The sequence below is a fragment of the Mytilus edulis genome, chromosome 1 (assembly GCF_963676685.1).
Source record: "Mytilus edulis chromosome 1, xbMytEdul2.2, whole genome shotgun sequence".
NCBI lineage: Eukaryota > Metazoa > Mollusca > Bivalvia > Mytilida > Mytilidae > Mytilus > Mytilus edulis.
In genome coordinates, this window is record NC_092344.1 from 7,900,264 (window position 1) to 7,928,109 (window position 27,846).

A 27,846-nucleotide genomic window follows, 5' to 3' on the forward strand; every position below is an offset into this window, starting at 1 on the left:
GTAAGTTTTAGAGTTTCTGTGGGGGAGGGGTGTGGGGAGATCAAGTAATTCCATGGAACACGGTCAACATTAATGCTGATGCCTTTGTACCACCTGATCTAAGTAAGTTTTAGAGTTTCTGTGGGGGAGGGGTGTGGGGGGATCAAGTAATTCCATGGAACACAGTCAATATTAATGCTGATGCCTTTGTACCACCTGATCTAAGTAAGTTTTAGAGTTTCTGTGGGGGGAGGGGTATGGTGAGGTCAAGTAATTCCATGGAACACGGTCAATATTAATGCTGATGCCTTTGTACCACCTGATCTAAGTAAGTTTTAGTAGTTTCTGTGGGGGAGGGGTGTGGTGAGATCAAGTAATTCCATGGAACACGGTCAATATTAATGCTGATGCCTTTGTACCACCTGATCTAAGTAAGTTTTAAGAGTTTCTGTGGGGGGAGGGATGTGGTGAGATCAAGTAATTCCATGGAACACGGTCAATATTAATGCTGATGCCTTTGTACCACCTGATCTAAGTAAGTTTTAAGAGTTTCTGTGGGGGGAGGGGTGTGGAGAGATCAAGTAATTCCATGGAACACGGTCAATATTAATGCTGATGCCTTTGTACCACCTGATCTAAGTAAGTTTTAGAGTTTCTGTGGGGGAGGGGTGTGGGGGGATCAAGTAATTCCATGGAACACGGTCAATATTAATGCTGATGCCTTTGTACCACCTGATCTAAGTAAGTTTTAAGAGTTTCTGTGGGGGAGGGGTGTGGTGAGATCAAGTAATTCCATGGAACACGGTCAATATTAATGCTGATGCCTTTGTACCACCTGATCTAAGTAAGTTTCAGAGTTTCTGTGGGGGGAGGGGTGTGGTGAGATCAAGTAATTCCATGGAACACGGTCGATATTAATGCTGATGCCTTTGGACCATTTGATCTAAGTAAGTTTACAGTTACACTTCAGAAATACTGTTGATTTTATTACTTTTTGTGGATTGAGGAAAGATTGTTTTTCTTTAATACTTGATTTCACAGTTTTGCCAATGTTTGCATCTGAACTTTATTGAACACTTAAATTCATTGTTCACAACATTCATACTAGGTGATTGGTTCTCTATGAATAATATTAGACTTGGGTGTTTTTACAGGACATTGTTTAATAAATGTTCAACATGAAAAGGTCAGTTGAATAAAACTGTACATGTAGGTTTTAAATAATTTAAAACTAAGTTACAGGCACATATCAAAAGATGAAATCATTAACAGAAAGACAATGTTTCCAGTTAGTAACATTTGTTCTTATTAAAAGGAAATTTAGTAATCCCATTATGCAAACGCTAATGAACTGATCAGCAATAAAATAAAATATTTCACTTTGACACATATTTTTTTAAGATTGACAAACATTTCCAAGAATGTTTAATTTGTTTGCTATAAAATTTTGATGGAAATAATAATAATTAAACATGTATAAGGTAACTTATCACTTTTTGAATATTTATTATTTAGGTAATGATCCACATAACCATAAAGTTATGGAAATGTTCACAGACTTCAGAATAGGTCGACTTATTGCGCCATTTGGAGGAGAGGTAACCAGGGAAGATACACAAGGTGATTGTGCTAAACGGTGTGCAGATTCGCCAAAAACCAAATGTATGAGCTTCAATTATGACTTTTTAGATGCTACATGTGAACTGCTGGAAGGAATAGAAGGTCATCACTATAAGCTGGCACAGTCCGGATTGTTCCAGCATTATGAAAGACTTGGTATTGGACATATCTTGAGTTTTGATTATAATAGTTTATGGCTGATCCATAATAAGACACATTACTTCAACTTCCGTATCATAAACACTTTAGGATTTGAGAGTATTATTTCCACACCAGGCGTTGTGGTGGATACTACACCTCCAACTACAGGTGAGTTATCTGTTTAAAAGGAGTTCAAATAAAAAATGGTAGTCAATTTTAAGAAAAAATTAGATATTTCTCCTACAGATTTAGTAGTAAATTAATCATACATCATATTATATTTAAGGTCCTATATACAACAGCACAATTGATTATTTGGAACTGGTAGATTGCAGTACAAAAATAGTACCAACCGATAGACCAGACTTCCGTATTTGGTGTAGAGGTGAAAATTCAGCAGTTAAAAATCACAGGTATATATTATTGTTCTGTCTGATGCAATTTTCAGTTGTATATGAAAAATATATAAAACTGCGTACTCTTATCTTGATAAGGATTGTAAGGAATTCTGTGAAAGAAAAATAAAAAATGATATGCAAGCTTTTAAAAATTTCTCTATAATTTTGGTGTTGATCTGTAAACCTTATTCCTCTTTGATTCTACAATACATTTGACCACAGGATAATTTGTTCTAGACATGGTTTACTGTGTTTCCACATCTTTCACCAATTGTTTCTTCATTTTTTTTTTTACCAAAAAACACATGTTACTACAGTAAAATCTGAACTGGCCAGCTATGGGACTATGAAAATAAGAAGGCTGGTTTTTAGGTTTTCAGATCTACAGGAATTTATTGGCTTGTGGACCGATATTTTATCCTCTGAGCATGAAATTTTTTGTCAATGAAGCAACTGGGCATTATTCTTGCATGATATCATGTTGTGGGAATTCTTGTTTGTTATTGGCGGATGCTTATCTAGTTTTGTAGACTATATGTTGACATGTTGTGGGAATTCTTGTTTGTTATTGGCGGATGCATATCTAGTTTTGTAGACTATATGTTGACATGTTGTGGGAATTCTTGTTTGTTATTGGCGGATGCTTATCTAGTTTTGTAGACTATATGTTGACATGTTGTGGGAATTCTTGTTTGTTATTGGCGGATGTTTATATAGTTTTGTAGACTATATGTTAACATGCTGAAGTTTTTTTTATGTTAATTGGTTGCTGATGTATACCCACACTTCCTCTTAATCATAAAACTTTTCCCTAGAAAACACTGAAAAATCACAAAAAAATGTGACTAAAGGGAGATAATAAGAATGAAAAATCCACCCTATATATAATATTATATAGTCTTATATCCTCAAAGTGTGTTGTAACAGAACATTTATTGTACAGATGGATTTTAAGAGATAGTAAAGCCATAATTGAACTGTTTGAAAACTATCATTTTATCTTTATTTTGTAGAGTGATACAAGATGGACCAGGTTCATTAGCTGTTTTCAATGGACCAATATTTATGAATGACATGATGTATACAAGAGCCAATAATTATATCTCAGGTAGAATTATGTATGATTACCATGTTTCTGGAATACTGTAGAACAACCTATTTTAATGGATACTTTTTTTTCATGAAAACCCCTTTCTAATTTTGTTGGTGTATTCATATGAGAGAAGATTTATGTTTGACCTAATTTTAGTTATTTTCTTATTCACACAAATTAGTTTGTTCTCTGTAACCTTTATAAGGTCAAGACCAAAAAACTTGGAAACATTAATTAGCAAATTCAAAATGTGATATAGAAGAAGAAGATACAAATGAAAGACATTTTTACCTAAGAAAAATATGGAAATTAAACCATCAAAAAGAAATATTGGTTTTTTTTATGTTTCACATTTACTTTAAAAGTACAACATCAAGCAGTTATTTTTTTTTATGACATTGTTATGTCAGGGAATATTTTTAACATTTAAAAAAATTATGTTTAAAAAAATACAAAAAAAAAACGCTGCCAGTTTATGCCAGAAACATACATTTATCATGTTATTTATATAATGGCTTTCCAAAAATTGTATGATAATCATAATCTGTGTAGTGGCAACTTTTTTTATTATGATTATTAATGGTTATGTATATTGGTGTTTTTCAGCAAATTGGGATGGATTTAAAGACAGGGAAAGTGATCTTCTCTTTATCACTGTAACTGTTGGTACTGAAATCTGTGAAGAAACAATCCACCAATATCATGATCCGCATGCTCATTTGTTTGATGTATCTCAGTGGACACACAGTGCTATGATAAGTCCTCTCCCAGCCCCTTATACACAGCTACCAGGTATGTATAGAATTTGACATATCTCAGTGGACACACAGTGCTATGATAAGTCCTCTCCCAGCCCCTTATACACAGCTACCAGGTATGTATAGAGTTTGACATATCTCAGGGGGACACACAGTGCTATGATAAGTCCTCTCCCAGCCTCTTATACACAGCTACCAGGTATGTATAGAGTTTGACATATCTCAGGGGGACACACAGTGCTATGATAAGTCCTCTCCCAGCCCCTTATACACAGCTACCAGGTATGTATAGAGTTTGACATATCTCAGGGGGACACACAGTGCTATGATAAGTCCTCTCCCAGCCTCTTATTCACAGCTACCAGGTATGTATAGAGTTTGACATATCTCAGTGGACACCCAGTGCTATAAGTCCTCTCCCAGCCCCTTATACACAGCTACCAGGTATGTATAGAGTTTGACATATCTCAGTGGACACACAGTGCTATGATAAGTCCCCTCCCAGCCCCTTATACACAGCTACCAGGTATGTATAGAGTTTGACATATCTCAGGGGGACACACAGTGCTATGATAAGTCCTCTCCCAGCCTCTTATACACAGCTACCAGGTATGTATAGAGTTTGACATATCTCAGGGGGACACACAGTGCTATGATAAGTCCTCTCCCAGCCCCTTATACACAGCTACCAGGTATGTATAGAGTTTGACATATCTCAGTGGACACACAGTGCTATGATAAGTCCTCTCCCAGCCCCTTATACACAGCTACCAGGTATGTATAGAGTTTGACATATCTCAGGGGGACACACAGTGCTATGATAAGTCCTCTCCCAGCCTCTTATACACAGCTACCAGGTATGTATAGAGTTTGACATATCTCAGGGGGACACACAGTGCTATGATAAGTCCTCTCCCAGCCCCTTATACACAGCTACCAGGTATGTATAGAGTTTGACATATCTCAGGGGGACACACAGTGCTATGATAAGTCCTCTCCCAGCCTCTTATTCACAGCTACCAGGTATGTATAGAGTTTGACATATCTCAGTGGACACCCAGTGCTATAAGTCCTCTCCCAGCCCCTTATACACAGCTACCAGGTATGTATAGAGTTTGACATATCTCAGTGGACACACAGTGCTATGATAAGTCCTCTCCCAGCCCCTTATACACAGCTACCAGGTATGTATAGAGTTTGACATATCTCAGGGGGACACACAGTGCTATGATAAGTCCTCTCCCAGCCTCTTATACACAGCTACCAGGTATGTATAGAGTTTGACATATCTCAGGGGGACACACAGTGCTATGATAAGTCCTCTCCCAGCCCCTTATACACAGCTACCAGGTATGTATAGAGTTTGACATATCTCAGGGGGACACACAGTGCTATGATAAGTCCTCTCCCAGCCTCTTATACACAGCTACCAGGTATGTATAGAGTTTGACATATCTCAGTGGACACCCAGTGCTATGATAAGTCCTCTCCCAGCCCCTTATACACAGCTACCAGGTATGTATAGAGTTTGACATATCTCAGTGGACACACAGTGCTATGATAAGTCCTCTCCCAGCACCTTATACACAGCTACCAGGTATGTATAGAGTTTGACATATCTCAGTGGACACACAGTGTTATGATAAGTCCTCTCCCAGCCCCGTATACACAGCTACCAGGTATGTATAGAGTTTGACATATCTCAGTGGACACACAGTGCTATGATAAGTCATCTCCCAGCACCTTATACACAGCTACCAGGTATGTATAGAGTTTGACATATCTCAGTGGACACACAGTGCTATGATAAGTCCTCTCCCAGCACCTTATACACAGCTACCAGGTATGTATAGAGTTTGACATATCTCAGTGGACACACAGTGCTATGATAAGTCCTCTCCAAGCACCTTATACACAGCTACCAGGTATGTATAGAGTTTGACATATCTCAGTGGACACACAGTGCTATGATAAGTCCTCTCCCAGCACCTTATACACAGCTACCAGGTATGTATAGAGTTTGACATATCTCAGGGGGACACACAGTGCTATGATAAGTCCTCTCCCAGCCTCTTATACACAGCTACCAGGTATGTATAGAGTTTGACATATCTCAGGGGGACACACAGTGCTATGATAAGTCCTCTCCCAGCCCCTTATACACAGCTACCAGGTATGTATAGAGTTTGACATATCTCAGGGGGACACACAGTGCTATGATAAGTCCTCTCCCAGCCTCTTATACACAGCTACCAGGTATGTATAGAGTTTGACATATCTCAGTGGACACCCAGTGCTATGATAAGTCCTCTCCCAGCCCCTTATACACAGCTACCAGGTATGTATAGAGTTTGACATATCTCAGTGGACACACAGTGCTATGATAAGTCCTCTCCCAGCACCTTATACACAGCTACCAGGTATGTATAGAGTTTGACATATCTCAGTGGACACACAGTGTTATGATAAGTCCTCTCCCAGCCCCGTATACACAGCTACCAGGTATGTATAGAGTTTGACATATCTCAGTGGACACACAGTGCTATGATAAGTCCTCTCCCAGCACCTTATACACAGCTACCAGGTATGTATAGAGTTTGACATATCTCAGTGGACACACAGTGCTATGATAAGTCCTCTCCCAGCACCTTATACACAGCTACCAGGTATGTATAGAGTTTGACATATCTCAGTGGACACACAGTGCTATGATAAGTCCTCTCCAAGCACCTTATACACAGCTACCAGGTATGTATAGAGTTTGACATATCTCAGTGGACACACAGTGCTATGATAAGTCCTCTCCCAGCACCTTATACACAGCTACCAGGTATGTATAGAGTTTGACATATCTCAGTGGACACACAGTGCTATGATAAGTCCTCTCCCAGCACCTTATACACAGCTACCAGGTATGTATAGAGTTTGACATATCTCAGTGGACACACAGTGCTATGATAAGTCCTCTCCCAGCACCTTATACACAGCTACCAGGTATGTATAGAGTTTGACATATCTCAGTGGACACACAGTGCTATGATAAGTCCTCTCCCAGCACCTTATACACAGCTACCAGGTGTGTTCTTATCAATTGATACCTTTTGATAACTAAATTTATTTTAATACTTTCGCTATATGTATATATACAAAGAAATTTAATCGTTTGACTGCCTGATGGAGTTGTTACTGAATGTCACCCATGGTGTAAGATAGACATTAGAATCACAGACAGTTTTGAGACAGCAAACAAACAACACAAAAAACTAAAAATACAGCAGTTGAAAATCCTTATATGTGTCAACTTTTGTGAAAAATATATACAGTGTATAGTTTTCAGAAGCACATTTGTTTAGTTTAATAGATGAATATTTCCCCAGTTGAGCTTGCCTTGTTTATAGAAAAAAATATAAGTATAGGTCATCATACAATAGAATAAGTTTTAAATGGTCTAGAAAAAAAGTAAATGTTAGAATCAATTCTAATTGAGTCCTGTTATATTTACAGATGGCCAGTATTTCATCTCAGTCAGAGCTATGAACGCAGTGAAATATGGAGGCCCCTTAGCAACAACTGTATGCCACACAACCCCTTACATCGTTGACAATTCACCTCCATTTATATATGAGCTCTATAACATTGGGTATGATGAATTCCAGTATAACCTGACCTACAGACACAATTCATCGTAAGTATTAAAAAACTCTGTTAGTCTTATGGTAGCATACTGTCTTCTAGTATGAAAGATTGAGGGTTTCATCTGCAGCTGGGTCAGACAATAAAATTACATTATCTTGTATATTATTATAGATAGAGATATACTGTAAACAGCCATTATGTTCAGCAAAGTAAGATTTACAAATAAGTCAACATGACCGAAATGATCAGTTGACCCCTTTAGGAGTTATTACCCTTTATAGTCAATTTTTAACCATTTTTCGTAAATCTTAGTAATCTTTTAAAAAAATCTTCTCCTCTGAAACTACTGGGCCAAATTAATCCAAACTTATCCACAATCATCTTTGGGGTATCTAGTTTAAAAAATGTGTCTGATGACCCGGCCATCTAACCAAGATGGCCCCCATGGCTAAAAATAGAACATAGGGGTAAAATGCAGTTTTTGGCTTATAACTCAAAAACCAAAGCGTTAGAGCAAATCTGACAAGGGGTTAAATTGTTCATCAGGTCAAGATCTATCTGCCCCGAAATTTTCAGATGAATCGGACAACCCGTTGTTGGGTTGCTGCCCCTGAATTGGTAATTTTAAGGAAATTTTGCTGTTTTTGGTTATTGTCTTGAATATTATTATAGATACAGATAAACTGTAAACAGCAATAATGTTCAGCAAAGTAAGATTTACAAATAAGTCAACATGACCGAAATGGTCAATTGACCCCCTAAGGAGTTATTGTCCTTTATAGTCAATTTTCAACAATTTTTATAAAATTTATAAATTTTTACTAACATTTTCCACTGAAACTACTAGGCCAAGTTCATTATAGATAGAGATAATTGTAAGCAGCAAGGATGTTCAGTAAAGTGAGATGTACAAACACATCACCATCACCAAAATACAATTTTGTCATGAATCCATCTGCTTCCTTTGTTTAATAGTCACATAGACCAAGGTGAGCGACACAGGCTCTTTAGAGCCTCTAGTTATATTTGCAGACTTTAACCTTGCACATTTGACTCAGCAGTTCTATTTTTGACTCAGCAGTTCTATCTAGTACAGAAGAGGGTTATTAATTTGGCATGCTATCAACCTAAAATGAATATAATGATTGCTGTCTTGTCAAAAGAGACTGTTATGTGCTAATCTTTATATATATGTTTATAATTTCAGTGATCCTGAGTCAGGTATATTATATAATGATTGCTGCCTTGGACTAACCCAAAGAGACTGTTATGAACTTTCATGGGCACGTCTGGATTACAGCGATTTTGTTATGCTTACTGTGTCCCTAAGTGCTGGCATACCAATATGGGTTAAAAACAAAGCTATAAATAATGGTAAGTGCTCTTAATGTAAAGATACCTTATCAAGATTTTAACTTGTATGTGTCCGTCATTACTTTTTTTAGGGTACATACAAAAGTTTAAATCTGTTTTTCATCATTTTATATTGTTTCCCATGTTGAGGGGATGTTATATTGTTTCCCATGTTGAGGGGATGTTATATTGTTTCCCATGTTGAGGTGATGTTATATTGTTTCCCATTGTTTCCCATGTTGAGGGGATGTTATTTCCCATGTTCAGGTGATGTTATATTGTTTTCAATGTTGAGGGGATGTTATATTGTTTCCCATGTTGAGGGGATGTTATATTGTTTCCCATGTTGAGGGGATGTTATATTGTTCCCCATGTTGAGGGGTTGTTATATTGTTTCCCATGTTGAGGGGATGTTATATTGTTTCCCCTGTTGAGGTGATGTTATATTGTTTCCCATGTTGAGGGGATGTTATATTGTTTCCCATGTTGAGGGGATGTTATATTGTTTCCCATGTTGAGGTGATGTTATATTGTTTCCCATGTTGAGGGGATGTTATATTGTTTCCCATGTTGAGGGGATGTTATATTGTTTCCCATGTTGAGGGGATGTTATATTACCAGAGAAAATATTGTTGTAATTGAGGCAAACAGAGGAGAGACACAAATTACATAAAGTACTGTCCAAACCCCAATACACCCAATTATACCCTGGAATAATCCTCAATACAACTTTCCCTGGAATAATCCTGAATACAACTTTCCCTGGAATAATCCCCAATACAACTTTCCCTGGAATAATCCCCAATACAACTTTCCCTGGAATAATCCCCAATACAACTTTCCCTGGAATAATCCTCAATACTATTTGTAATTTGTATATGAAGTTGAATTCTAATTACAGTGGACCTGAGAACAATTAGAGCAGCAGACCAGCCAATCATTGTTGACCCAACTCCTCCAATTGCTGGCACAGTTTATGATGGACAGACTTATGGAGTTGATCTTGCATTCACAAAAGATCCAGATGTGGTAAGCTTTCAGATTTTTCTGTCTCTTCATAGACAATTCAACGGGGTAGACCTGGGTAGCCCCCAAATTTTCCTCTCTTTTAATTTTTCTTATATTTACACCAACAAAAGGGTAGAGGCCTTTCATCATCTGCCATAGTCTTGTTGAAATTCAAGGTTGCATTTTATGTTTAGGGTATATTGAATATAAACAATGATAAAGTAAGATGAATGGCATTTTGAAATCAAAAGATTTTTTCAATGAATATTAGTTGTTGTATTAGCAAAAGTTTAAACAGTTTTATTTTATTTTATTATAGTAAATATTATTTTAAAACCTATGTGATGTAGAAAAACTGTTTTGTATTTATTAAATGGTTAATCAAAACATTATAATTTATTTATGCAAAGAAGTGAATATATTTCATTGATTTGTTATGGTTTTTTTTTACAGATATGTGCAAACTGGAAAGGCTTCTTTGATCCTGAATCTGGAATATCATTCTACCAGGTTAGCGTAGGTTCTGAACCATTAGAAAATGTTACGGACATTTCTAACATGACACAAGTCAACAAGAAGTCACATGAAGCCTGCGTTCTCCTACAACCAGGATTTTATCTTGAACATGGCAAGACTTACTATACAACAGTCTGGGCATTTAATGGAGCAGCTAGACAACTAAATATTTCCTCAATTTCTAATGGAGGTAATTTGAACTACTATAAACAAATGTACAGGTACTTACAAAAACTGGTAATGAAAAATAACGTGGTAAACACATAAAGGGAAAAAAAATGGTAGGTTAATGGCATTTTTCAAAATTTCTCATACTGATGCTTTGATTGGCTGTTTATTATACAAGGAAAAGGTTACAATTATTGATTTATAATACTATATATTTGGTTCATTTTGTGTGCCAAAAATTGCCAAAATTTCCCATCAATATATATAAACTAAAGATTTTCTATTGGCTTGTAGGTATAATATTTCAAAACAAAGAAATCATGTAACCATTATACAGTTTTTCCTGAATTCACAAAAATAATTACCCATGAAAAGGAATGAATCAACAGTATATATGTACTCTGTGCAGATGACTTCAACCAGTTAAATCTGTCATAAGCATTATTGTGCAAAATTAACAAATTACACTTTAGTTCAAAGTATATGATTGTCTATTAAATGAACACTTAATTAATGTGTGTCCAGATCACTTTCTCAATTTAATTCCACCAGGAAAACTCAAAACTAAAAACCTTGAAAGTTTGGATGTAGAAATACTTGAGCAAGTAAGCTAAACAGAATAGCGCAAACCATTTTAGATCAAGTTTGGCCTGAGGAAGTTGGAACCTAAATTTGGAGTAATGTTTTAAATGATGTCAATGGCCAAGCACTGCCTACTATTCCCCCCAGATCAATGGCCAAGCACTGCCTACTATTCCCCCAAGATCAATGGCCAAGCACTGCCTACTATTCCCCCCAGATCATTGTGATCTTTACTTCTGTATTGAGAAAGGGGTATGAAAAGACGTCAAACAAACAAAATACTCAGTATGAAAATGACTTTTCAAATGAATGCTCAATATTTTTATTACTAGTTCTGGTTGATTTATCTGCACCAGTACCTGGGGAAGTGGTTGATGGATTGATGGATAATTTTAATGACTTAGACTTCACATCAAGTCAGGCTAAAGTGGAAGCACAATGGAAGGATTACTCTGACCCCGAGTCTAATATAAAACAGTATGATGTACAGGTCTCCAGTGCTCAGTAAGTGTTGTCAGATTTGTCTATTGTAAGGATTACTATGACCCAGAGTCTAATATCAAACAGTATGATGTACAGGTGTCCAGTGCTCAGTAAGTGTTGTCAGATTTGTCTATTGTAAGGATTACTATGACCCGGAGTCTAATATAAAACAGTATGATGTACAGGTCTCCAGTGCTCAGTAAGTGTTGTCAGATTTGTCTATTGTAAGGATTACTATGACCCAGAGTCTAATATCAAACAGTATGATGTACAGGTCTCCAGTGCTCAGTAAGTGTTGTCAGATTTGTCTATTGTAAGGATTACTATGACCCAGAGTCTAATATCAAACAGTATGATGTACAGGTGTCCAGTGCTCAGTAAGTGTTGTCAGATTTGTCTATTGTAAGGATTACTATGACCCAGAGTCTAATATCAAACAGTATGATGTACAGGTCTCCAGTGCTCAGTAAGTGTTGTCAGATTTGTCTATTGTAAGGATTACTATGACCCAGAGTCTAATATAAAACAGTATGATGTACAGGTCTCCAGTGCTCAGTAAGTGTTGTCAGATTTGTCTATTGTAAGGATTACTATGACCCAGAGTCTAATATCAAACAGTATGATGTACAGGTCTCCAGTGCTCAGTAAGTGTTGTCAGATTTGTCTATTGTAAGGATTACTATGACCCAAAGTCTAATATCAAACAGTATGATGTACAGGTGTCCAGTGCTCAGTAAGTGTTGTCAGATTTGTCTATTGTAAGGATTACTATGACCCAGAGTCTAATATAAAACAGTATGATGTACAGGTCTCCAGTGCTCAGTAAGTGTTGTCAGATTTGTCTATTGTAAGGATTACTATGACCCAGAGTCTAATATCAAACAGTATGATGTACAGGTCTCCAGTGCTCAGTAAGTGTTGTCAGATTTGTCTATTGTAAGGATTACTATGACCCAGAGTCTAATATAAAACAGTATGATGTACAGGTCTCCAGTGCTCAGTAAGTGTTGTCAGATTTGTCTATTGTAAGGATTACTATGACCCAGAGTCTAATATAAAACAGTATGATGTACAGGTCTCCAGTGCTCAGTAAGTGTTGTCAGATTTGTCTATTGTAAGGATTACTATGACCCAGAGTCTAATATAAAACAGTATGATGTACAGGTCTCCAGTGCTCAGTAAGTGTTGTCAGATTTGTCTATTGTAAGGATTACTATGACCCAGAGTCTAATATCAAACAGTATGATGTACAGGTCTCCAGTGCTCAGTAAGTGTTGTCAGATTTGTCTATTGTAAGGATTACTATGACCCAGAGTCTAATATAAAACAGTATGATGTACAGGTCTCCAGTGCTCAGTAAGTGTTGTCAGATTTGTCTATTGTAAGGATTACTATGACCCAGAGTCTAATATCAGACAGTATGATGTACAGGTCTCCAGTGCTCAGTAAGTGTTGTCAGATTTGTCTATTGTAAGGATTACTATGACCCAGAGTCTAATATCAAACAGTATGATGTACAGGTCTCCAGTGCTCAGTAAGTGTTGTCAGATTTGTCTATTGTAAGGATTACTATGACCCAGAGTCTAATATCAAACAGTATGATGTACAGGTCTCCAGTGCTCAGTAAGTGTTGTCAGATTTGTCTATTGTAAGGATTACTATGACCCAGAGTCTAATATAAAACAGTATGATGTACAGGTGTCCAGTGCTCAGTAAGTGTTGTCAGATTTGTCTATTGTAAGGATTACTATGACCCAGAGTCTAATATAAAACAGTATGATGTACAGGTCTCCAGTGCTCAGTAAGTGTTGTCAGATTTGTCTATTGTAAGGATTACTATGACCCAGAGTCTAATATAAAACAGTATGATGTACAGGTCTCCAGTGCTCAGTAAGTGTTGTCAGATTTGTCTATTGTAAGGATTACTATGACCCAGAGTCTTATATCAGACAGTATGATGTACAGGTCTCCAGTGCTCAGTAAGTGTTGTCAGATTTGTCTATTGTAAGGATTACTATGACCCAGAGTCTAATATCAAACAGTATGATGTACAGGTCTCCAGTGCTCAGTAAGTGTTGTCAGATTTGTCTATTGTAAGGATTACTATGACCCAGAGTCTAATATCAAACAGTATGATGTACAGGTCTCCAGTGCTCAGTAAGTGTTGTCAGATTTGTCTATTGTAAGGATTACTATGACCCAGAGTCTAATATCAAACAGTATGATGTACAGGTCTCCAGTGCTCAGTAAGTGTTGTCAGATTTGTCTATTGTAAGGATTACTATGACCCAGAGTCTAATATCAGACAGTATGATGTACAGGTCTCCAGTGCTCAGTAAGTGTTGTCAGATTTGTCTATTGTAAGGATTACTATGACCCAGAGTCTAATATCAAACAGTATGATGTACAGGTCTCCAGTGCTCAGTAAGTGTTGTCAGATTTGTCTATTGTAAGGATTACTATGACCCAGAGTCTAATATCAAACAGTATGATGTACAGGTCTCCAGTGCTCAGTAAGTGTTGTCAGATTTGTCTATTGTAAGGATTACTATGACCCAGAGTCTAATATCAAACAGTATGATGTACAGGTCTCCAGTGCTCAGTAAGTGTTGTCAGATTTGTCTATTGTAAGGATTACTATGACCCAGAGTCTAATATCAAACAGTATGATGTACAGGTGTCCAGTGCTCAGTAAGTCCTTATGTATGATGTACAGGTGTCCAGTGCTCAGTAAGTGTTGTTAGATTTGTCTATTGTAAGGATTACTATGACCCAGAGTCTAATATCAAACAGTATGATGTACAGGTCTCCAGTGCTCAGTAAGTGTTGTCAGATTTGTCTATTGTAAGGATTACTATGACCCAGAGTCTAATATCAAACAGTATGATGTACAGGTCTCCAGTGCTCAGTAAGTGTTGTCAGATTTGTCTATTGTAAGGATTACTATGACCCGGAGTCTAATATCAAACAGTATGATGTACAGGTCTCCAGTGCTCAGTAAGTGTTGTCAGATTTGTCTATTGTAAGGATTACTATGACCCAGAGTCTAATATCAAACAGTATGATGTACAGGTCTCCAGTGCTCAGTAAGTGTTGTCAGATTTGTCTATTGTAAGGATTACTATGACCCAGAGTCTAATATCAAACAGTATGATGTACAGGTCTCCAGTGCTCAGTAAGTGTTGTCAGATTTGTCTATTGTAAGGATTACTATGACCCGGAGTCTAATATCAAACAGTATGATGTACAGGTCTCCAGTGCTCAGTAAGTGTTGTCAGATTTGTCTATTGTAAGGATTACTATGACCCAGAGTCTAATATCAAACAGTATGATGTACAGGTCTCCAGTGCTCAGTAAGTGTTGTCAGATTTGTCTATTGTAAGGATTACTATGACCCAGAGTCTAATATCAAACAGTATGATGTACAGGTCTCCAGTGCTCAGTAAGTGTTGTCAGATTTGTCTATTGTAAGGATTACTATGACCCAGAGTCTAATATAAAACAGTATGATGTACAGGTCTCCAGTGCTCAGTAAGTGTTGTCAGATTTGTCTATTGTAAGGATTACTATGACCCAGAGTCTAATATCAAACAGTATGATGTACAGGTCTCCAGTGCTCAGTAAGTGTTGTCAGATTTGTCTATTGTAAGGATTACTATGACCCAGAGTCTAATATCAAACAGTATGATGTACAGGTCTCCAGTGCTCAGTAAGTGTTGTCAGATTTGTCTATTGTAAGGATTACTATGACCCAGAGTCTAATATCAAACAGTATGATGTACAGGTCTCCAGTGCTCAGTAAGTGTTGTCAGATTTGTCTATTGTAAGGATTACTATGACCCAGAGTCTAATATCAGACAGTATGATGTACAGGTCTCCAGTGCTCAGTAAGTGTTGTCAGATTTGTCTATTGTAAGGATTACGATGACCCAGAGTCTAATATCAAACAGTATGATGTACAGGTGTCCAGTGCTCAGTAAGTGTTGTCAGATTTGTCTATTGTAAGGATTACTATGACCCCGAGTCTAATATAAAACAGTATGATGTACAGGTCTCCAGTGCTCAGTAAGTGTTGTCAGATTTGTCTATTGTAAGGATTACTATGACCCGGAGTCTAATATCAAACAGTATGATGTACAGGTGTCCAGTGCTCAGTAAGTGTTGTCAGATTTGTCTAATGTAAGGATTACTATGACCCCGAGTCTAATATAAAACAGTATGATGTACAGGTCTCCAGTGCTCAGTAAGTGTTGTCAGATTTGTCTATTGTAAGGATTACTATGACCCGGAGTCTAATATCAAACAGTATGATGTACAGGTCTCCAGTGCTCAGTAAGTGTTGTCAGATTTGTCTATTGTAAGGATTACTATGACCCAGAGTCTAATATCAAACAGTATGATGTACAGGTCTCCAGTGCTCAGTAAGTGTTGTCAGATTTGTCTATTGTAAGGATTACTATGACCCAGAGTCTAATATCAAACAGTATGATGTACAGGTCTCCAGTGCTCAGTAAGTGTTGTCAGATTTGTCTATTGTAAGGATTACTATGACCCAGAGTCTAATATCAAACAGTATGATGTACAGGTCTCCAGTGCTCAGTAAGTCCTTATGTATGATGTACAGGTCTCCAGTGCTCAGTAAGTCTTGTCAGATTTGTCTATTCTTAAGATTTCATTGTAATTCAATACTGCAGGGTAATACACAAATCATCAATTTACTAAGTTTTGCATTTTAAGTTAATATTCATGTATGTCAATTCCATGAATTTGTTGACAAGTGGGTTTTATAGTGATAACATTGCAAAGTAAGAACAAAAGATATCTATATATAATGTTGTGTTAAATAAAAACTTTTTTTCAGAAACATGTCTAACGACTTCACAGTGATTAGAGAATGGGTGACGTTCAGTAACGACTCCACCAGTGCTAGGTGGCTTAATTTCCACTTGGCACACAGAGATAAAATAAAGATAGAACTGAAAACGACAAACGGAGCTTTAAATTCCATCGTAAATGAAACTGATACATATGTTGTGGACTTAACTCCTCCCGCCCTGAGTTACCTTGGAGATGGATTAACACAGGGTGATGATATAGACTTCCAGGTAGGAGGTTATTTTTAGAAAGGGAAAATCCAACTTGTAATTATCAATCTGATGTGAAAGCATCATAAATCTTAAGCAGCAATTATTGCAGATCATAACCTATATTTGACAACCTTGGCCTATATTCATTTTCAGATAAATTTTTTCATTTTGCAAAGGCCATATGTTTCTCGTTGCACTGAATCTGGTACTTTGATTTTAAAACAATGAAAGTTTCAAATATTTTGTTTTTTGTTTGTAACCTTTTTAATATATTTGTTTTCATGAATGTTTTAATCATCCTGAACATGCATGAAATATTTGCCACTTGACATTAAGTAACCAACAATCAAGCAATTAACGAATGTTTAACATTAATTTTTTAGTCTGATGCCACTTCCTTAAGTACAAACTTCAAATTTGAAGACCTTGAATCTGGACTGGATTACTATAGAATACAGATTTATGAGCAGTACCAGGGTACCAGAAGACAAATTGTCCCAGGTAATATTACAAAACAAAACACACCATATTGTTTGTCAGGGCACCAGAAGACAAATAGCCCAATTAAACAAAGATTAGTTCAAATCTATATTAATCATATGTCAAGGTACAAAGATATGCATTATGCCTAGTAATTAACTTGTTGAACTCTTGTTTTAATCATATACATGATATCTGGAGGTGACTTTTTTTTTGTAATTATTTTATTTTTGATGATGAAACATGTGAAATTACATACTACAGTATTCGATACACATTTTAAAAATAAAGTAATACTTGATAAATCAATTAAGTCATATGGATATAATAAGATATATATAAATATTACAAAAAGATTTTGTTAATTAATCAATAAATTAGATAAAAGCTGCTTCTAACATATGCCATTTCTGATCCATTTTTACTTTTCGTACAGGCGTATTTTAAATATTCTACCCCTCCATATTTTGTGGGGGATATGTTCTTACATCTACATTTGTATATATAATATTTGAATAACAACAAAATATTGTTAACTGTTTTACTGTTAACAAAATCCTCAGACACATCTAACATGACTTCTTTTGCACTTTTGCACATCTGGAGGTGACTTACCAAAGCGAGTTAATGCAGTTTTTGGCTGTTATCTGAAAAACTGTAGGAGCTAGGTTAAAAGAGTAAATAGCAAAAACGTTATCAGAGTTCTCATTACGTACTGGCATTTCTTAACCAGGTGAGCGATACAGGCTTAGGTGAACCTATTGTTTATTGTGAGTTTAATTGATATATAATGTGAAATATGGGGGGAAAAAATTCCTTACCAAATCATTTACCAATCAATATATTTTAAAGGAAGTAATGTATGTATTGTATGTTGTAGTAATTAATGGTGACTGGGTGGATCTATTGGGCAACCCAACAAGGACATCCTGCACACAAACAGGAATGTCCCTGAACCTTGGGGCCGCTTACAGTATCAGAGTGGGATCCCTTAACAAAGCAGGACATATGTCAGTATTTGAAACTGATAGTGTTAGAGTGGATACAACCCCTCCTAAGGTAAGTTCATACTTTTAAGATGAAATAAACGTCTTGTTCACTAAGAAAACTGTTAAATGTTGTCATTATTATTAAAATAGTTTGAAGTTAACAGTGATACTGTAACTTCAGAAATTATTGCGTGGATCATTATTATTATTATAAAGCCTTTGCATTATCATTTCTGAATTTACAGTATTCTTATTCTGGTTGTAAGGAATTCTATTGATATTTGATTATTTTGAATAGGTCAAGTGGCTCAAAGTAGGAACATTAGTCTCCGGAGAAGAGGAGGAAGTTGGTGGCTACGTGTGGCAGGCCAGTACTAAAGGGATCAAGGCAGCTTGGTCAGCTAAAGACCCTGAGTCTGGTATTATTGGGTATGAGGTCGCTGTCGGAACTACTCCTGGTAAATATTTTAAGATTAAATTATACACTGGTATGAATAAAATAATTATGTTCTTGTAACTATTGGTTTATTCAAATGTTTACAGAACCTGTCAAATCAGTTTTGCTGTTGAAATTAAAAAAACTGAAGGGAAAACTCATAATTAGCTTTTAATTGAAAAAATCATGATAAATTTGATGTGCCCAAAGAGCTTCTCTAGATTTACCTTCATTAGGAACACAAAAACCAAAAAATATGTTAAAAGTCGAAGATGTATAATTACCTGAATATGTACATGAGGAGATATTTGACCAAGTGGGACCTAAAAGGAATAGCTGACCTGTTTTGAACTTTAATGAATTTCCTATGGATCTGTTTATTTTTCAAGTAAAAAAAAAATATGTATTGAGCAATAGCTGTACAAAATTATTTATTGTTATCAATATCATTAGGAAAATTCTCCTCTTTTCTTTCTTATTTGGGGTGTATGTTCATATGTAAAAATAAATCTGTAACAGACTTGTCAATATATGTGAGATATATCTTGTGCAAAAACTTCAAACTTAGGCTGTATGGTGACTTTTAGTGACTTAAATCTACCTTATTTAGACTCTTATGTGGATAGTTGTCTCGTTATTTTATATTAATTCTACACAAAAGTTTTAAATTCCATGCAGGCATTTGTTTCACAAAAAATCTTATGACTGAAATTAATATCAAGTGTTCTAAATTGTTCATGACCTATAATTAATTTTTGTTGTAAGACTTTTTGTGAAATGAAGACCAATGGTTCAAAATAATGCTAAAATATATATAGTATGAAAGTTTCCACATATTATACAATATTTATTGTTTGTATAATATCTTTTGTCTCTTTCTTATAGGTGGAACCAACAAACTAGGGTGGACATTATATGGTGCAGAGAATGATGTATATGTACAAGGTCTTAGTCTGGAGATCACCAACCTTACTACCTACGAGCCTGTATATTACCTCAGTCTAAAGGCCCAGAATGGAGCACAACTACTCAGCTCGTCGATTACATCTACTCCTATTGTGGTTGTTGAAGAGGACAGAGCAGGTAATTGTATAGTCACAAATCAGAAAAGAGAAACAAATTTATCAATCCTGATGTAAAACACAATCTGTCAGTACTGTTGTCTGTCATCACTTTCCATCAGCTCAAATAACCTATCAAATCTTATATTTCAACTGTTAAGCAAGCACATTTCCATAGAATTGCAGACAAAATTTTCATGACTAAAAGGCATGCTTCTGCTTAGATGAACATAGCTGAATATTATATGTATTTATTTAATGAAAGCAAATCTTTATTCTAAAAGCATAATGCAGACTTTAACAAAAAAGTAAAACCTTTATCTTAGATTCACCAATCTTGAGTTGTTTTTATGAATGAGTTACACCAGTTGACCTTAGGTCATCGAACAATCAGTTCTTACTGTGTTGTAATAACATAAGCATTGTGATGTAGGAAATTTATGGAAAAGTGCATGAATTTAAAAGTCATCCATAGATTAATAACAGTAAAGTCTAAAGTAATGAAAGAGTAAATATTACGTCTAGAACATTATACGCAGGTCTTATTGTTGATGGAGCTGACGGAACAGACGGAACCTCAACAGAATTAGGCGTGGATGTGGACTACACAGTGGATACCACCACTGTCACTATACAGTTTGATGGATTTGAAAGTCACCTACATGGTGTAATGATGTATGAATGGGCTGTGGGTACCACACCAGGCGGGGAAGAGGTACAGCCATTCATCATTGAGGGTATCATACATTCAGAGGAAGAAAATGTTGCAGGAGATGGTAAGTGTAGTCTGCTATTGACTCAGTTGGAATCACAGGAGATGGTAAGTGTAGTCTGCTATTGACTCAGTTTGAATCACAGGAGATGGTAAGTGTAGTCTGCCATTGACTCAGTTTGAATCACAGGAGATGGTAAGTGTAGTCTGCTATTGACTCAGTTTGAATCACAGGAGATGTTTAGTGTAGTCTGCTATTGACTCAGTTTGGATCACAGGAGATGGTAAGTGTAGTCTGCCATTGACTCAGTTTGAATCACAGGAGATGGTAAGTGTAGTCTGCTATTGACTCAGTTTGAATCACAGGAGATGGTAAGTGTAGTCTGCCATTGACTCAGTTTGAATCACAGGAGATGGTAAGTGTAGTCTGCTATTTACTCAGTTTGAATCACAGGAGATGGTAAGTGTAGTCTGCTATTGACTCAGTTTGAATCACAGGAGATGGTAAGTGTAGTCTGCTATTGACTCAGGTTGAATCACAGGAGATATTTAGTGTAGTCTGCTATTGACTCAGTTTGAATCAGAGGAGATGGTAAGTGTAGTCTGCAATTGACTCAGTTTGAATCACAGGAGATGGTAAGTGTAGTCTGCTATTGACTAAGTTTGAATCACAGGAGATGGTAAGTGTAGTCTGCTATTGACTCAGTTTGGATCACAGGAGATGGTAAGTGTAGTCTGCTATTGACTCAGTTTGGATCGCAGGAGATGGTAAGTGTAGTCTGCTATTGACTCAGTTTGAATCACAGGAGATGGTAAGTGTAGTCTGCTATTGACTCAGTTTGAATCACAGGAGATGGTAAGTGTAGTCTGCTATTGACTCAGTTTGGATCACAGGAGATGGTAAGTGTAGTCTGCTATTGACTCAGTTTGGATCACAGGAGATGGTAAGTGTAGTCTGCTATTGACTCAGTTTGGATCGCAGGAGATGGTTAGTGTAGTCTGCCATTGACTCAGTTTGAATCATTCATGAGTGAGGGTATCATACATTAAGAGGGAGACAATGTCGCAGGAGATAGAAAGTGTAGTCTGCTATTGACTCAGTTTGAATCATTCAAAGACAATATAATTTAAAACATTCAATGGACATCAGCTATTCTTATCTCTACATGTCACTCAGAGAAAGATCATTTTTACCCAATTAAAGAGGGATAATTTAGAGGTACATCACTATTAAGCATAAGGTTCATTGTTTTAATGTTTACTTGTAGGAGTAACGAGCTCTGGACACGCCCATGCCACACTACCATTGAAGCCAGAGACCATGTATTACACCTCTGTTAGGGGAATCACTAATGGTGGAAATGTTGTACAGTCATCCTCTGATGGTTTTATGGTTGATGTTTCACCACCGACAGTCATAATTGACAGGTAATTAAAGTAGCTTAGTGTGTGGAATTTACAAGTAAAGGTTGATCCATGAAAACAAACCTAAGAAGGCACTTCAAAATCTCTAACGCTACATTTTCCAAAGCAGCACACCTTAATCTGTTTAGCTGTACTCCTGTTTCTAAAGTCATCCTGTATTGAATGACATAGATACTAAAATAAAGGTTGAGTCTTGGAACGATGCTATTTACTCTAGTCATTCCAGTAGAATATGACTCTAGAACATCCAGTTGAAAGCTGTGTTTAACTGAATTCCATTGGATTGACTAGTTAAATTCCAGTTGGACTTTCAATTCCAATGAAAATTATTGGGATTCCACTGGATTGACATCTTTTGTTATCTGTACATATTTTTTTTTCACTCTTTATAATTGTATTTTAATAGGTTAACAGACAAGACATCATTAGATCAGGACATCACTAGTGGTCATTCTCTGTACGAGACAACAACTGACTCACTGACCGCCCAGTGGACATACAACGACACAGAGAGTGGTATAGTACTTGGGTGGTATTCAGTAGGAACCTATCCATTTGCTCAGGACATTGCCTCAATGGTTGAGGTAGAGATTTCATCCATGGATTTCAGTACTTTACCATTGGCTTATGTTACTGCTGTTGATACAGGTATGTAACAATGTTAGAAAATAGTCTATGATGTTCTGGAATTGCTGATGAATAGTGATAAGGTGTATTCAACCCCTATGTGACTGTTTTAAATGTTTGATTTACTTAAAATTCTAACGGTAGGTTTGTGCCTGGAAGAAATGCTAACATAAATATAGATAATCTAGTTGACTGAGCAGTCTAGGCTGCTAAACAAAGTTCAGGTGATGTGGTTGATAATTCAAATTCTCAACAGCTTGCATGTGCAAAATTGCATTTTTGTAATTGATACGCCTTATTTAAGATGTAAAATATATATGATTCTCTGATAGATATTATATACCGTGGATTCCTTTATTTTCATTGGTACTAAATTTTAGGAATGAGGAAAAGCCTTATCTGCGTAAATATTCTATTTCATGGCTTTAAATTAATGTTGTCCATACAAGATTTCAAAAATTTGTATTTCATTAAAACTTAAATTCATCGTTAACTTTAACCCACAAATTCCACAATAATAAATACCCTACAAATAATAATGAATGTACTTTATATGTGTTGGTTTTAGGAAAACCAAATATCATCAGCATCTGGGCAGAGAACAAAGCTGGACTCGTGTCTGAAGTAGCTACAGGTTCAGTTATCATTGACAAAACTCCACCAGGAGAAGGCTTTGTCTCATGTCCTGATTATGTTGGGGTGAGTATATTATTGAAAAACTCCATCAGGAGAAGGTGTGTCTCCTGTCCTGATTATGTTGGGGTGAGTATATCATTGACAAAACTCCACCAGGAGAAGAGACAATTATGTTGGGGTGAGTATATCATTGAAAAACTCCATCAGGAGAAGGCTTTGTCTCCTGTCCTGATTATGTTGGGGTGAGTATACCATTGACAAAACTCCACCAGGAGAAGGCTTTGTCTCCTGTCCTGATTATGTTGGGGTGAGTATATCATTGAAAAACTCCATCAGGAGAAGGCTTTGTCTCCTGTCCTGATTATGTTGGGGTGAGTATACCATTGAAAAACTCCACCAGGAGAAGGCTTTGTCTCCTGTTCTGATTATGTTGGGGTGAGTATATCATTGAAAAACTCCATCAGGAGAAGGCTTTTTCTCCTGTCCTGATTATGTTGGGGTGAGTATACCATTGAAAAACTCCATCAGGAGAAGGCTTTGTCTCATGTTCTGATTATGTTGGGGTGAGTATATCATTGAAAAACTCCATCAGGAGAAGGCTTTGTCTCCTGTTCTGATTATGTTGGGGTGAGTATATCATTGACAAAACTCCACCAGGAGAAGGCTTTGTCTCCTGTCCTGATTATGTTGGGGTGAGTATATCATTGAAAAAACTCCACTAGGAGAAGAGACAATTATGTTGGGGTGAGTATATCATTGAAAAAACTCCACCAGGAGAAGGCTTTGTCTCCTGTCCTGATTATGTTGGGGTGAGTATATCATTGAAAAACTCCATCAGGAGAAGGCTTTGTCTCCTGTCCTGATTATGTTGGGGTGAGTATATCATTGACAAAACTCCACCAGAAGAAGGCTTTGTCTCCTGTCCTGATTATTTTGAGGTGAGTATAACTAGTTTTATTATTGACAAATCTCCACCAGGAGAAGGTTTTGTCTCCTGTCCTGATTATGTTGGGGTGGGTATAACTAGTTTTATTATTGCCTTAAATGTAATTTTTATCATTTAGGATTGCATCAAATCATGTAACTTTTCAACTTCTAAGCTTAGGTTAAAAAAAGCTTTGATATAAATAAGGTTAAAATAGTCAGAAAAGACCAGCACAATTTATATATTTGAATTCAAGATGTATTGTAAGCAAAAATGAGACAGCAACTAGTTTTTAACCTCTAAATAATTTGGTAGACATTTGTCTCATTGTCAATCATACCATAAACTTACAGATTGTAAAATCATTTTCAAGTTTTCAGCAAGGTGGACTTATCTTTGTAGATATATCTTATGTTTAAGGGCTCTATTAAAAAATATAGTGATATATGTTTTTATCTTTGTTGTGTACAGTTGAATGCCCCATTACTGTGTACATGATTTATGTTTTAACATTGTACAGTTGAATGCCCCTATACTGTGTACATGGTATGGCTTCCTAGACAAACAGAGTCCTATCCAGAAATACAGGATAACAATGGGAAGTCAACAAGGATCAAATAATATCTTCAATGGAACAGAGGTCCCAGGATACATAAGTCAATACTCAATCCAAGGTGAGTTTCAACTGTTAGGTCAGGATTTAGGAGTCAATAATCAATTTAGATATATTTCTATCACAATATGCAATTTAAAAAGAGTTCTATTTCAATACTAGAACTGAAGATCCATGACATACAATTTAGGTCTTATGAAATAAGGAGATGTGGTTCACAAATTATTTTCCAACTGCAACCAAGAATTCAGCAAGAATTTATGAATTTAAACATACACTTAGTCTTAAAAGTTATACCAAAGTAAATTATAGAAAGTTTTAATAAATGGGGTAATAAATTTTGAATCAAGCTTATGGAAAAACTTTGAAACAAAAAATAATTGTATTGATAAATTTTGAAAACTTTGGAAAAATATATTTGATTGATTGATTTTTGTTGTTTTCCAAAATTAAAGTGACAAATATTTCAAACATTTTTAGGAAAAAAATAGTAATTTTGGAAAGAAAGTTATTGCTATCATATGTTTTGATATCTTAAAGTTACCATAAATCTCGCTACATTGAAGACCTGTTGGTGACCCTCTGCTGTTGTTTTTTATTTGGTCGGGTTGTTGTCTCTTTGACACATTCCCCATTTCCATTCTCAATTTTATTATTAATTCATAAATATATGATTTCACCATACTTAGGAATAAGAAATTTTCTTTATTTTTCTTAGGTCTTGGTAACAAGTTATATCATGGTGATAAATACTATGTGACAGTTACTGCAGTAAACTTGGTTGATATGGAGACATATGCCTTCTCTCCTGAGATTGGCATAGACTCCACACCACCAACCTACGGCAAAGTCATTGACTTACACACTACATACAGGGTAGATGTCACCAACACTGAGATGACTTTAGCCATGAATGCAAAGAAATGTGACACAGATGATGGTAAGAACATATTATTACAGTGAAACCAGTCTCAAGTGAACCCATTTAACGCTGAATATTTTATTTGTACAAGACATGTGTCCACTTGGGAATTCTGCAAGAGATATTTTTGTCTTGAGATCTAATATTATATTTGTCAGTGTTCTTCTAATCAGTATGATCAGTTCAATAATTCCATGTTCCTTGATAGTAAATGTGGCAATGGATTTAGAAGAATTTAACACAAAGACATATTTCCTTTACCATAACAACAGTTACCTCCCCTTTTAATATGATAGGGTTGTCATTTTTTGTTTTAGAAAGATTTTACTTATGTTACATAACTGAATTATAACCTATTTCATATCTGATTAAAATTAAAGTGATTTACTCTGAACAGACAGGAATTTTGAATAATATATATGCAGATAAGGACACGGTTTTCAAGCTTGAAAATTCTGAGCAACTACACATTTTTTTTAAAAGGTTTTCTTACTTATGAAATTAAAACTTAAGTAGATACATGATAACTATTTTGTTTACTTTGTGAAATGGTCAGTAAGATGTTACTGGTATTTCTAATGTAATAAATGTTTTTTACATCTTTTTGCAGAATGTGACTTGCTGGATGCCACTTGTTCAGAGTCAATGACTTCAGTGTCAGCCACATGGCAAGCATTCCAAGATCCAGAATCTGGGATACAAAGGTCAGTTTAAGACACAAAAAACTTACTGATAATTTCAGTTATTATCTGTTAAAAGACCTTGCAAATCTCAAAATAGGTTGCAGGATCGTAGCAAATCATTCATTATTCAATTAAAAACCTAAGAATCAGTGATGACAACCATTCCTTCATTAGTCGGCTAAACTACTTAACTTAGTTTTTCCTATTGTTAAAGGCTGTACGGTTGCTTTTAATTGCTTAATTAGCAGTCTCATTGGCAATCGTACTACTTTTTCTTATCTTCATATTAAATACAGAGGATAAAAACTGAACAATGTCAAAAGGAAATTTGGCAAAAGAAACAGGACTATATTTTGAACTGATATCCTCTGGAAAACTTGATAGACAGTGACAGGAACAAGTAGATTGGCCTTAGAAAATTCTGTGAAATTGTAGCCTTAATGGACTAAAATTAACTTTTAATTAGTTTTAGCTGAACTTTATATAACTTCAGCAAATGTTCCATATGGCTGTTATATCATATGTATGTATATGATGGGTAAATGCATGCATGCAAAATGTACTAACTTCAAGTCTCAAATTACTGTTTCATAATCTGCCGAATTTTTAGTAATTTATTGTCTGTACATATTAAGCCATTGTTCAGGATGTTGTAAGTTAATTACTATGCTTTGAAAATATTACCCAGAATGCAATAGTTTCTGCACTTGTGTATTATGCATTGACATGAGTCCTTGATATACTTTATAGGTACCAGATAGCCCTTGGAACGACACCTGGTGGGGGACAAATTAAACCTTTCTCTGACATAGATTTAGAAGATGGTGTCAGATCCTATACCATTGGTGCTCTCAATCTTGTTGGTTATAGAGTGGTAAGTTTGACATAGATTTAGATGATGGTGTCAGATCCTATACCATTGGTGCTCTCAATCTTGTTGGTTATGGAGTGGTAAGTTTGACATAGATTTAGATGATGGTGTCAGATCCTATACCATTGGTGCTCTCAATCTTGTTGGTTATAGAGTGGTAAGTTTGACATAGATTTAGATGATGGTGTCAGATCCTATACCATTGGTGCTCTCAATCTTGTTGGTTATGGAGTGGTAAGTTTGACATAGATTTAGATGATGGTGTCAGATCCTATACCATTGGTGCTCTCAATCTTGTTGGTTATGGAGTGGTAAGTTTGACATAGATTTAGAAGATGGTGTCAGATCCTATACCATTGGTGCTCTCAATCTTGTTGGTTATTGAGTGGTAAGTTGGGAAATTTTTGCCAAAATATTTAAGGTTGAGAAAAAAAAAATCAATTGAGTGTAAATAGAGATCAACATTAACACGCCCTTTCCATGGCAGCTGCCTTATAGAAATTCATTATCTATTCTTAAAATAGAATACAGGTAAGTGTGAAAATAAATTATCCCTGGTTTCAAAACTATACTTTGTGTAATATTTGGGAAAGTAAAAAGAGAGTGCATTCCTGTACGTCTCATCTAATGTGTGTATGTATGTA

General features: G+C 35.9%; 2 protein-coding genes across 2 annotated transcripts in view; both read left to right on the forward strand.

Annotated features, from left to right (window-relative positions):
• The window catches only part of LOC139506806 (uncharacterized), a 117,992-nt gene extending 106,232 nt beyond the window's left edge, over positions 1–11,760 (forward strand). Inside the window, exons 103-111 of the mRNA XM_071295554.1 lie at positions 1,495–1,908; positions 2,027–2,153; positions 3,152–3,246; positions 3,838–4,023; positions 7,494–7,674; positions 8,833–8,999; positions 9,880–10,007; positions 10,440–10,692; positions 11,585–11,760. Of these exons, the coding sequence (XP_071151655.1) occupies positions 1,495–1,908; positions 2,027–2,153; positions 3,152–3,246; positions 3,838–4,023; positions 7,494–7,674; positions 8,833–8,999; positions 9,880–10,007; positions 10,440–10,692; positions 11,585–11,760 (1,727 nt within the window). The remainder of the gene's footprint in view (positions 1–1,494; positions 1,909–2,026; positions 2,154–3,151; positions 3,247–3,837; positions 4,024–7,493; positions 7,675–8,832; positions 9,000–9,879; positions 10,008–10,439; positions 10,693–11,584) is intronic.
• Positions 11,761–15,570: 3,810 nt separating this feature from the next.
• The window catches only part of LOC139506822 (uncharacterized), a 48,977-nt gene continuing 36,701 nt past the window's right edge, over positions 15,571–27,846 (forward strand). Inside the window, exons 1-15 of the mRNA XM_071295555.1 lie at positions 15,571–15,622; positions 16,232–16,334; positions 16,597–16,840; positions 17,206–17,323; positions 18,183–18,361; positions 18,590–18,749; positions 19,613–19,810; positions 20,328–20,564; positions 21,769–21,928; positions 22,332–22,573; positions 23,121–23,251; positions 24,634–24,787; positions 25,445–25,666; positions 26,259–26,352; positions 27,082–27,205. Coding sequence (XP_071151656.1) covers positions 15,571–15,622; positions 16,232–16,334; positions 16,597–16,840; positions 17,206–17,323; positions 18,183–18,361; positions 18,590–18,749; positions 19,613–19,810; positions 20,328–20,564; positions 21,769–21,928; positions 22,332–22,573; positions 23,121–23,251; positions 24,634–24,787; positions 25,445–25,666; positions 26,259–26,352; positions 27,082–27,205 — 2,418 coding nt within the window. The remainder of the gene's footprint in view (positions 15,623–16,231; positions 16,335–16,596; positions 16,841–17,205; positions 17,324–18,182; positions 18,362–18,589; positions 18,750–19,612; positions 19,811–20,327; positions 20,565–21,768; positions 21,929–22,331; positions 22,574–23,120; positions 23,252–24,633; positions 24,788–25,444; positions 25,667–26,258; positions 26,353–27,081; positions 27,206–27,846) is intronic.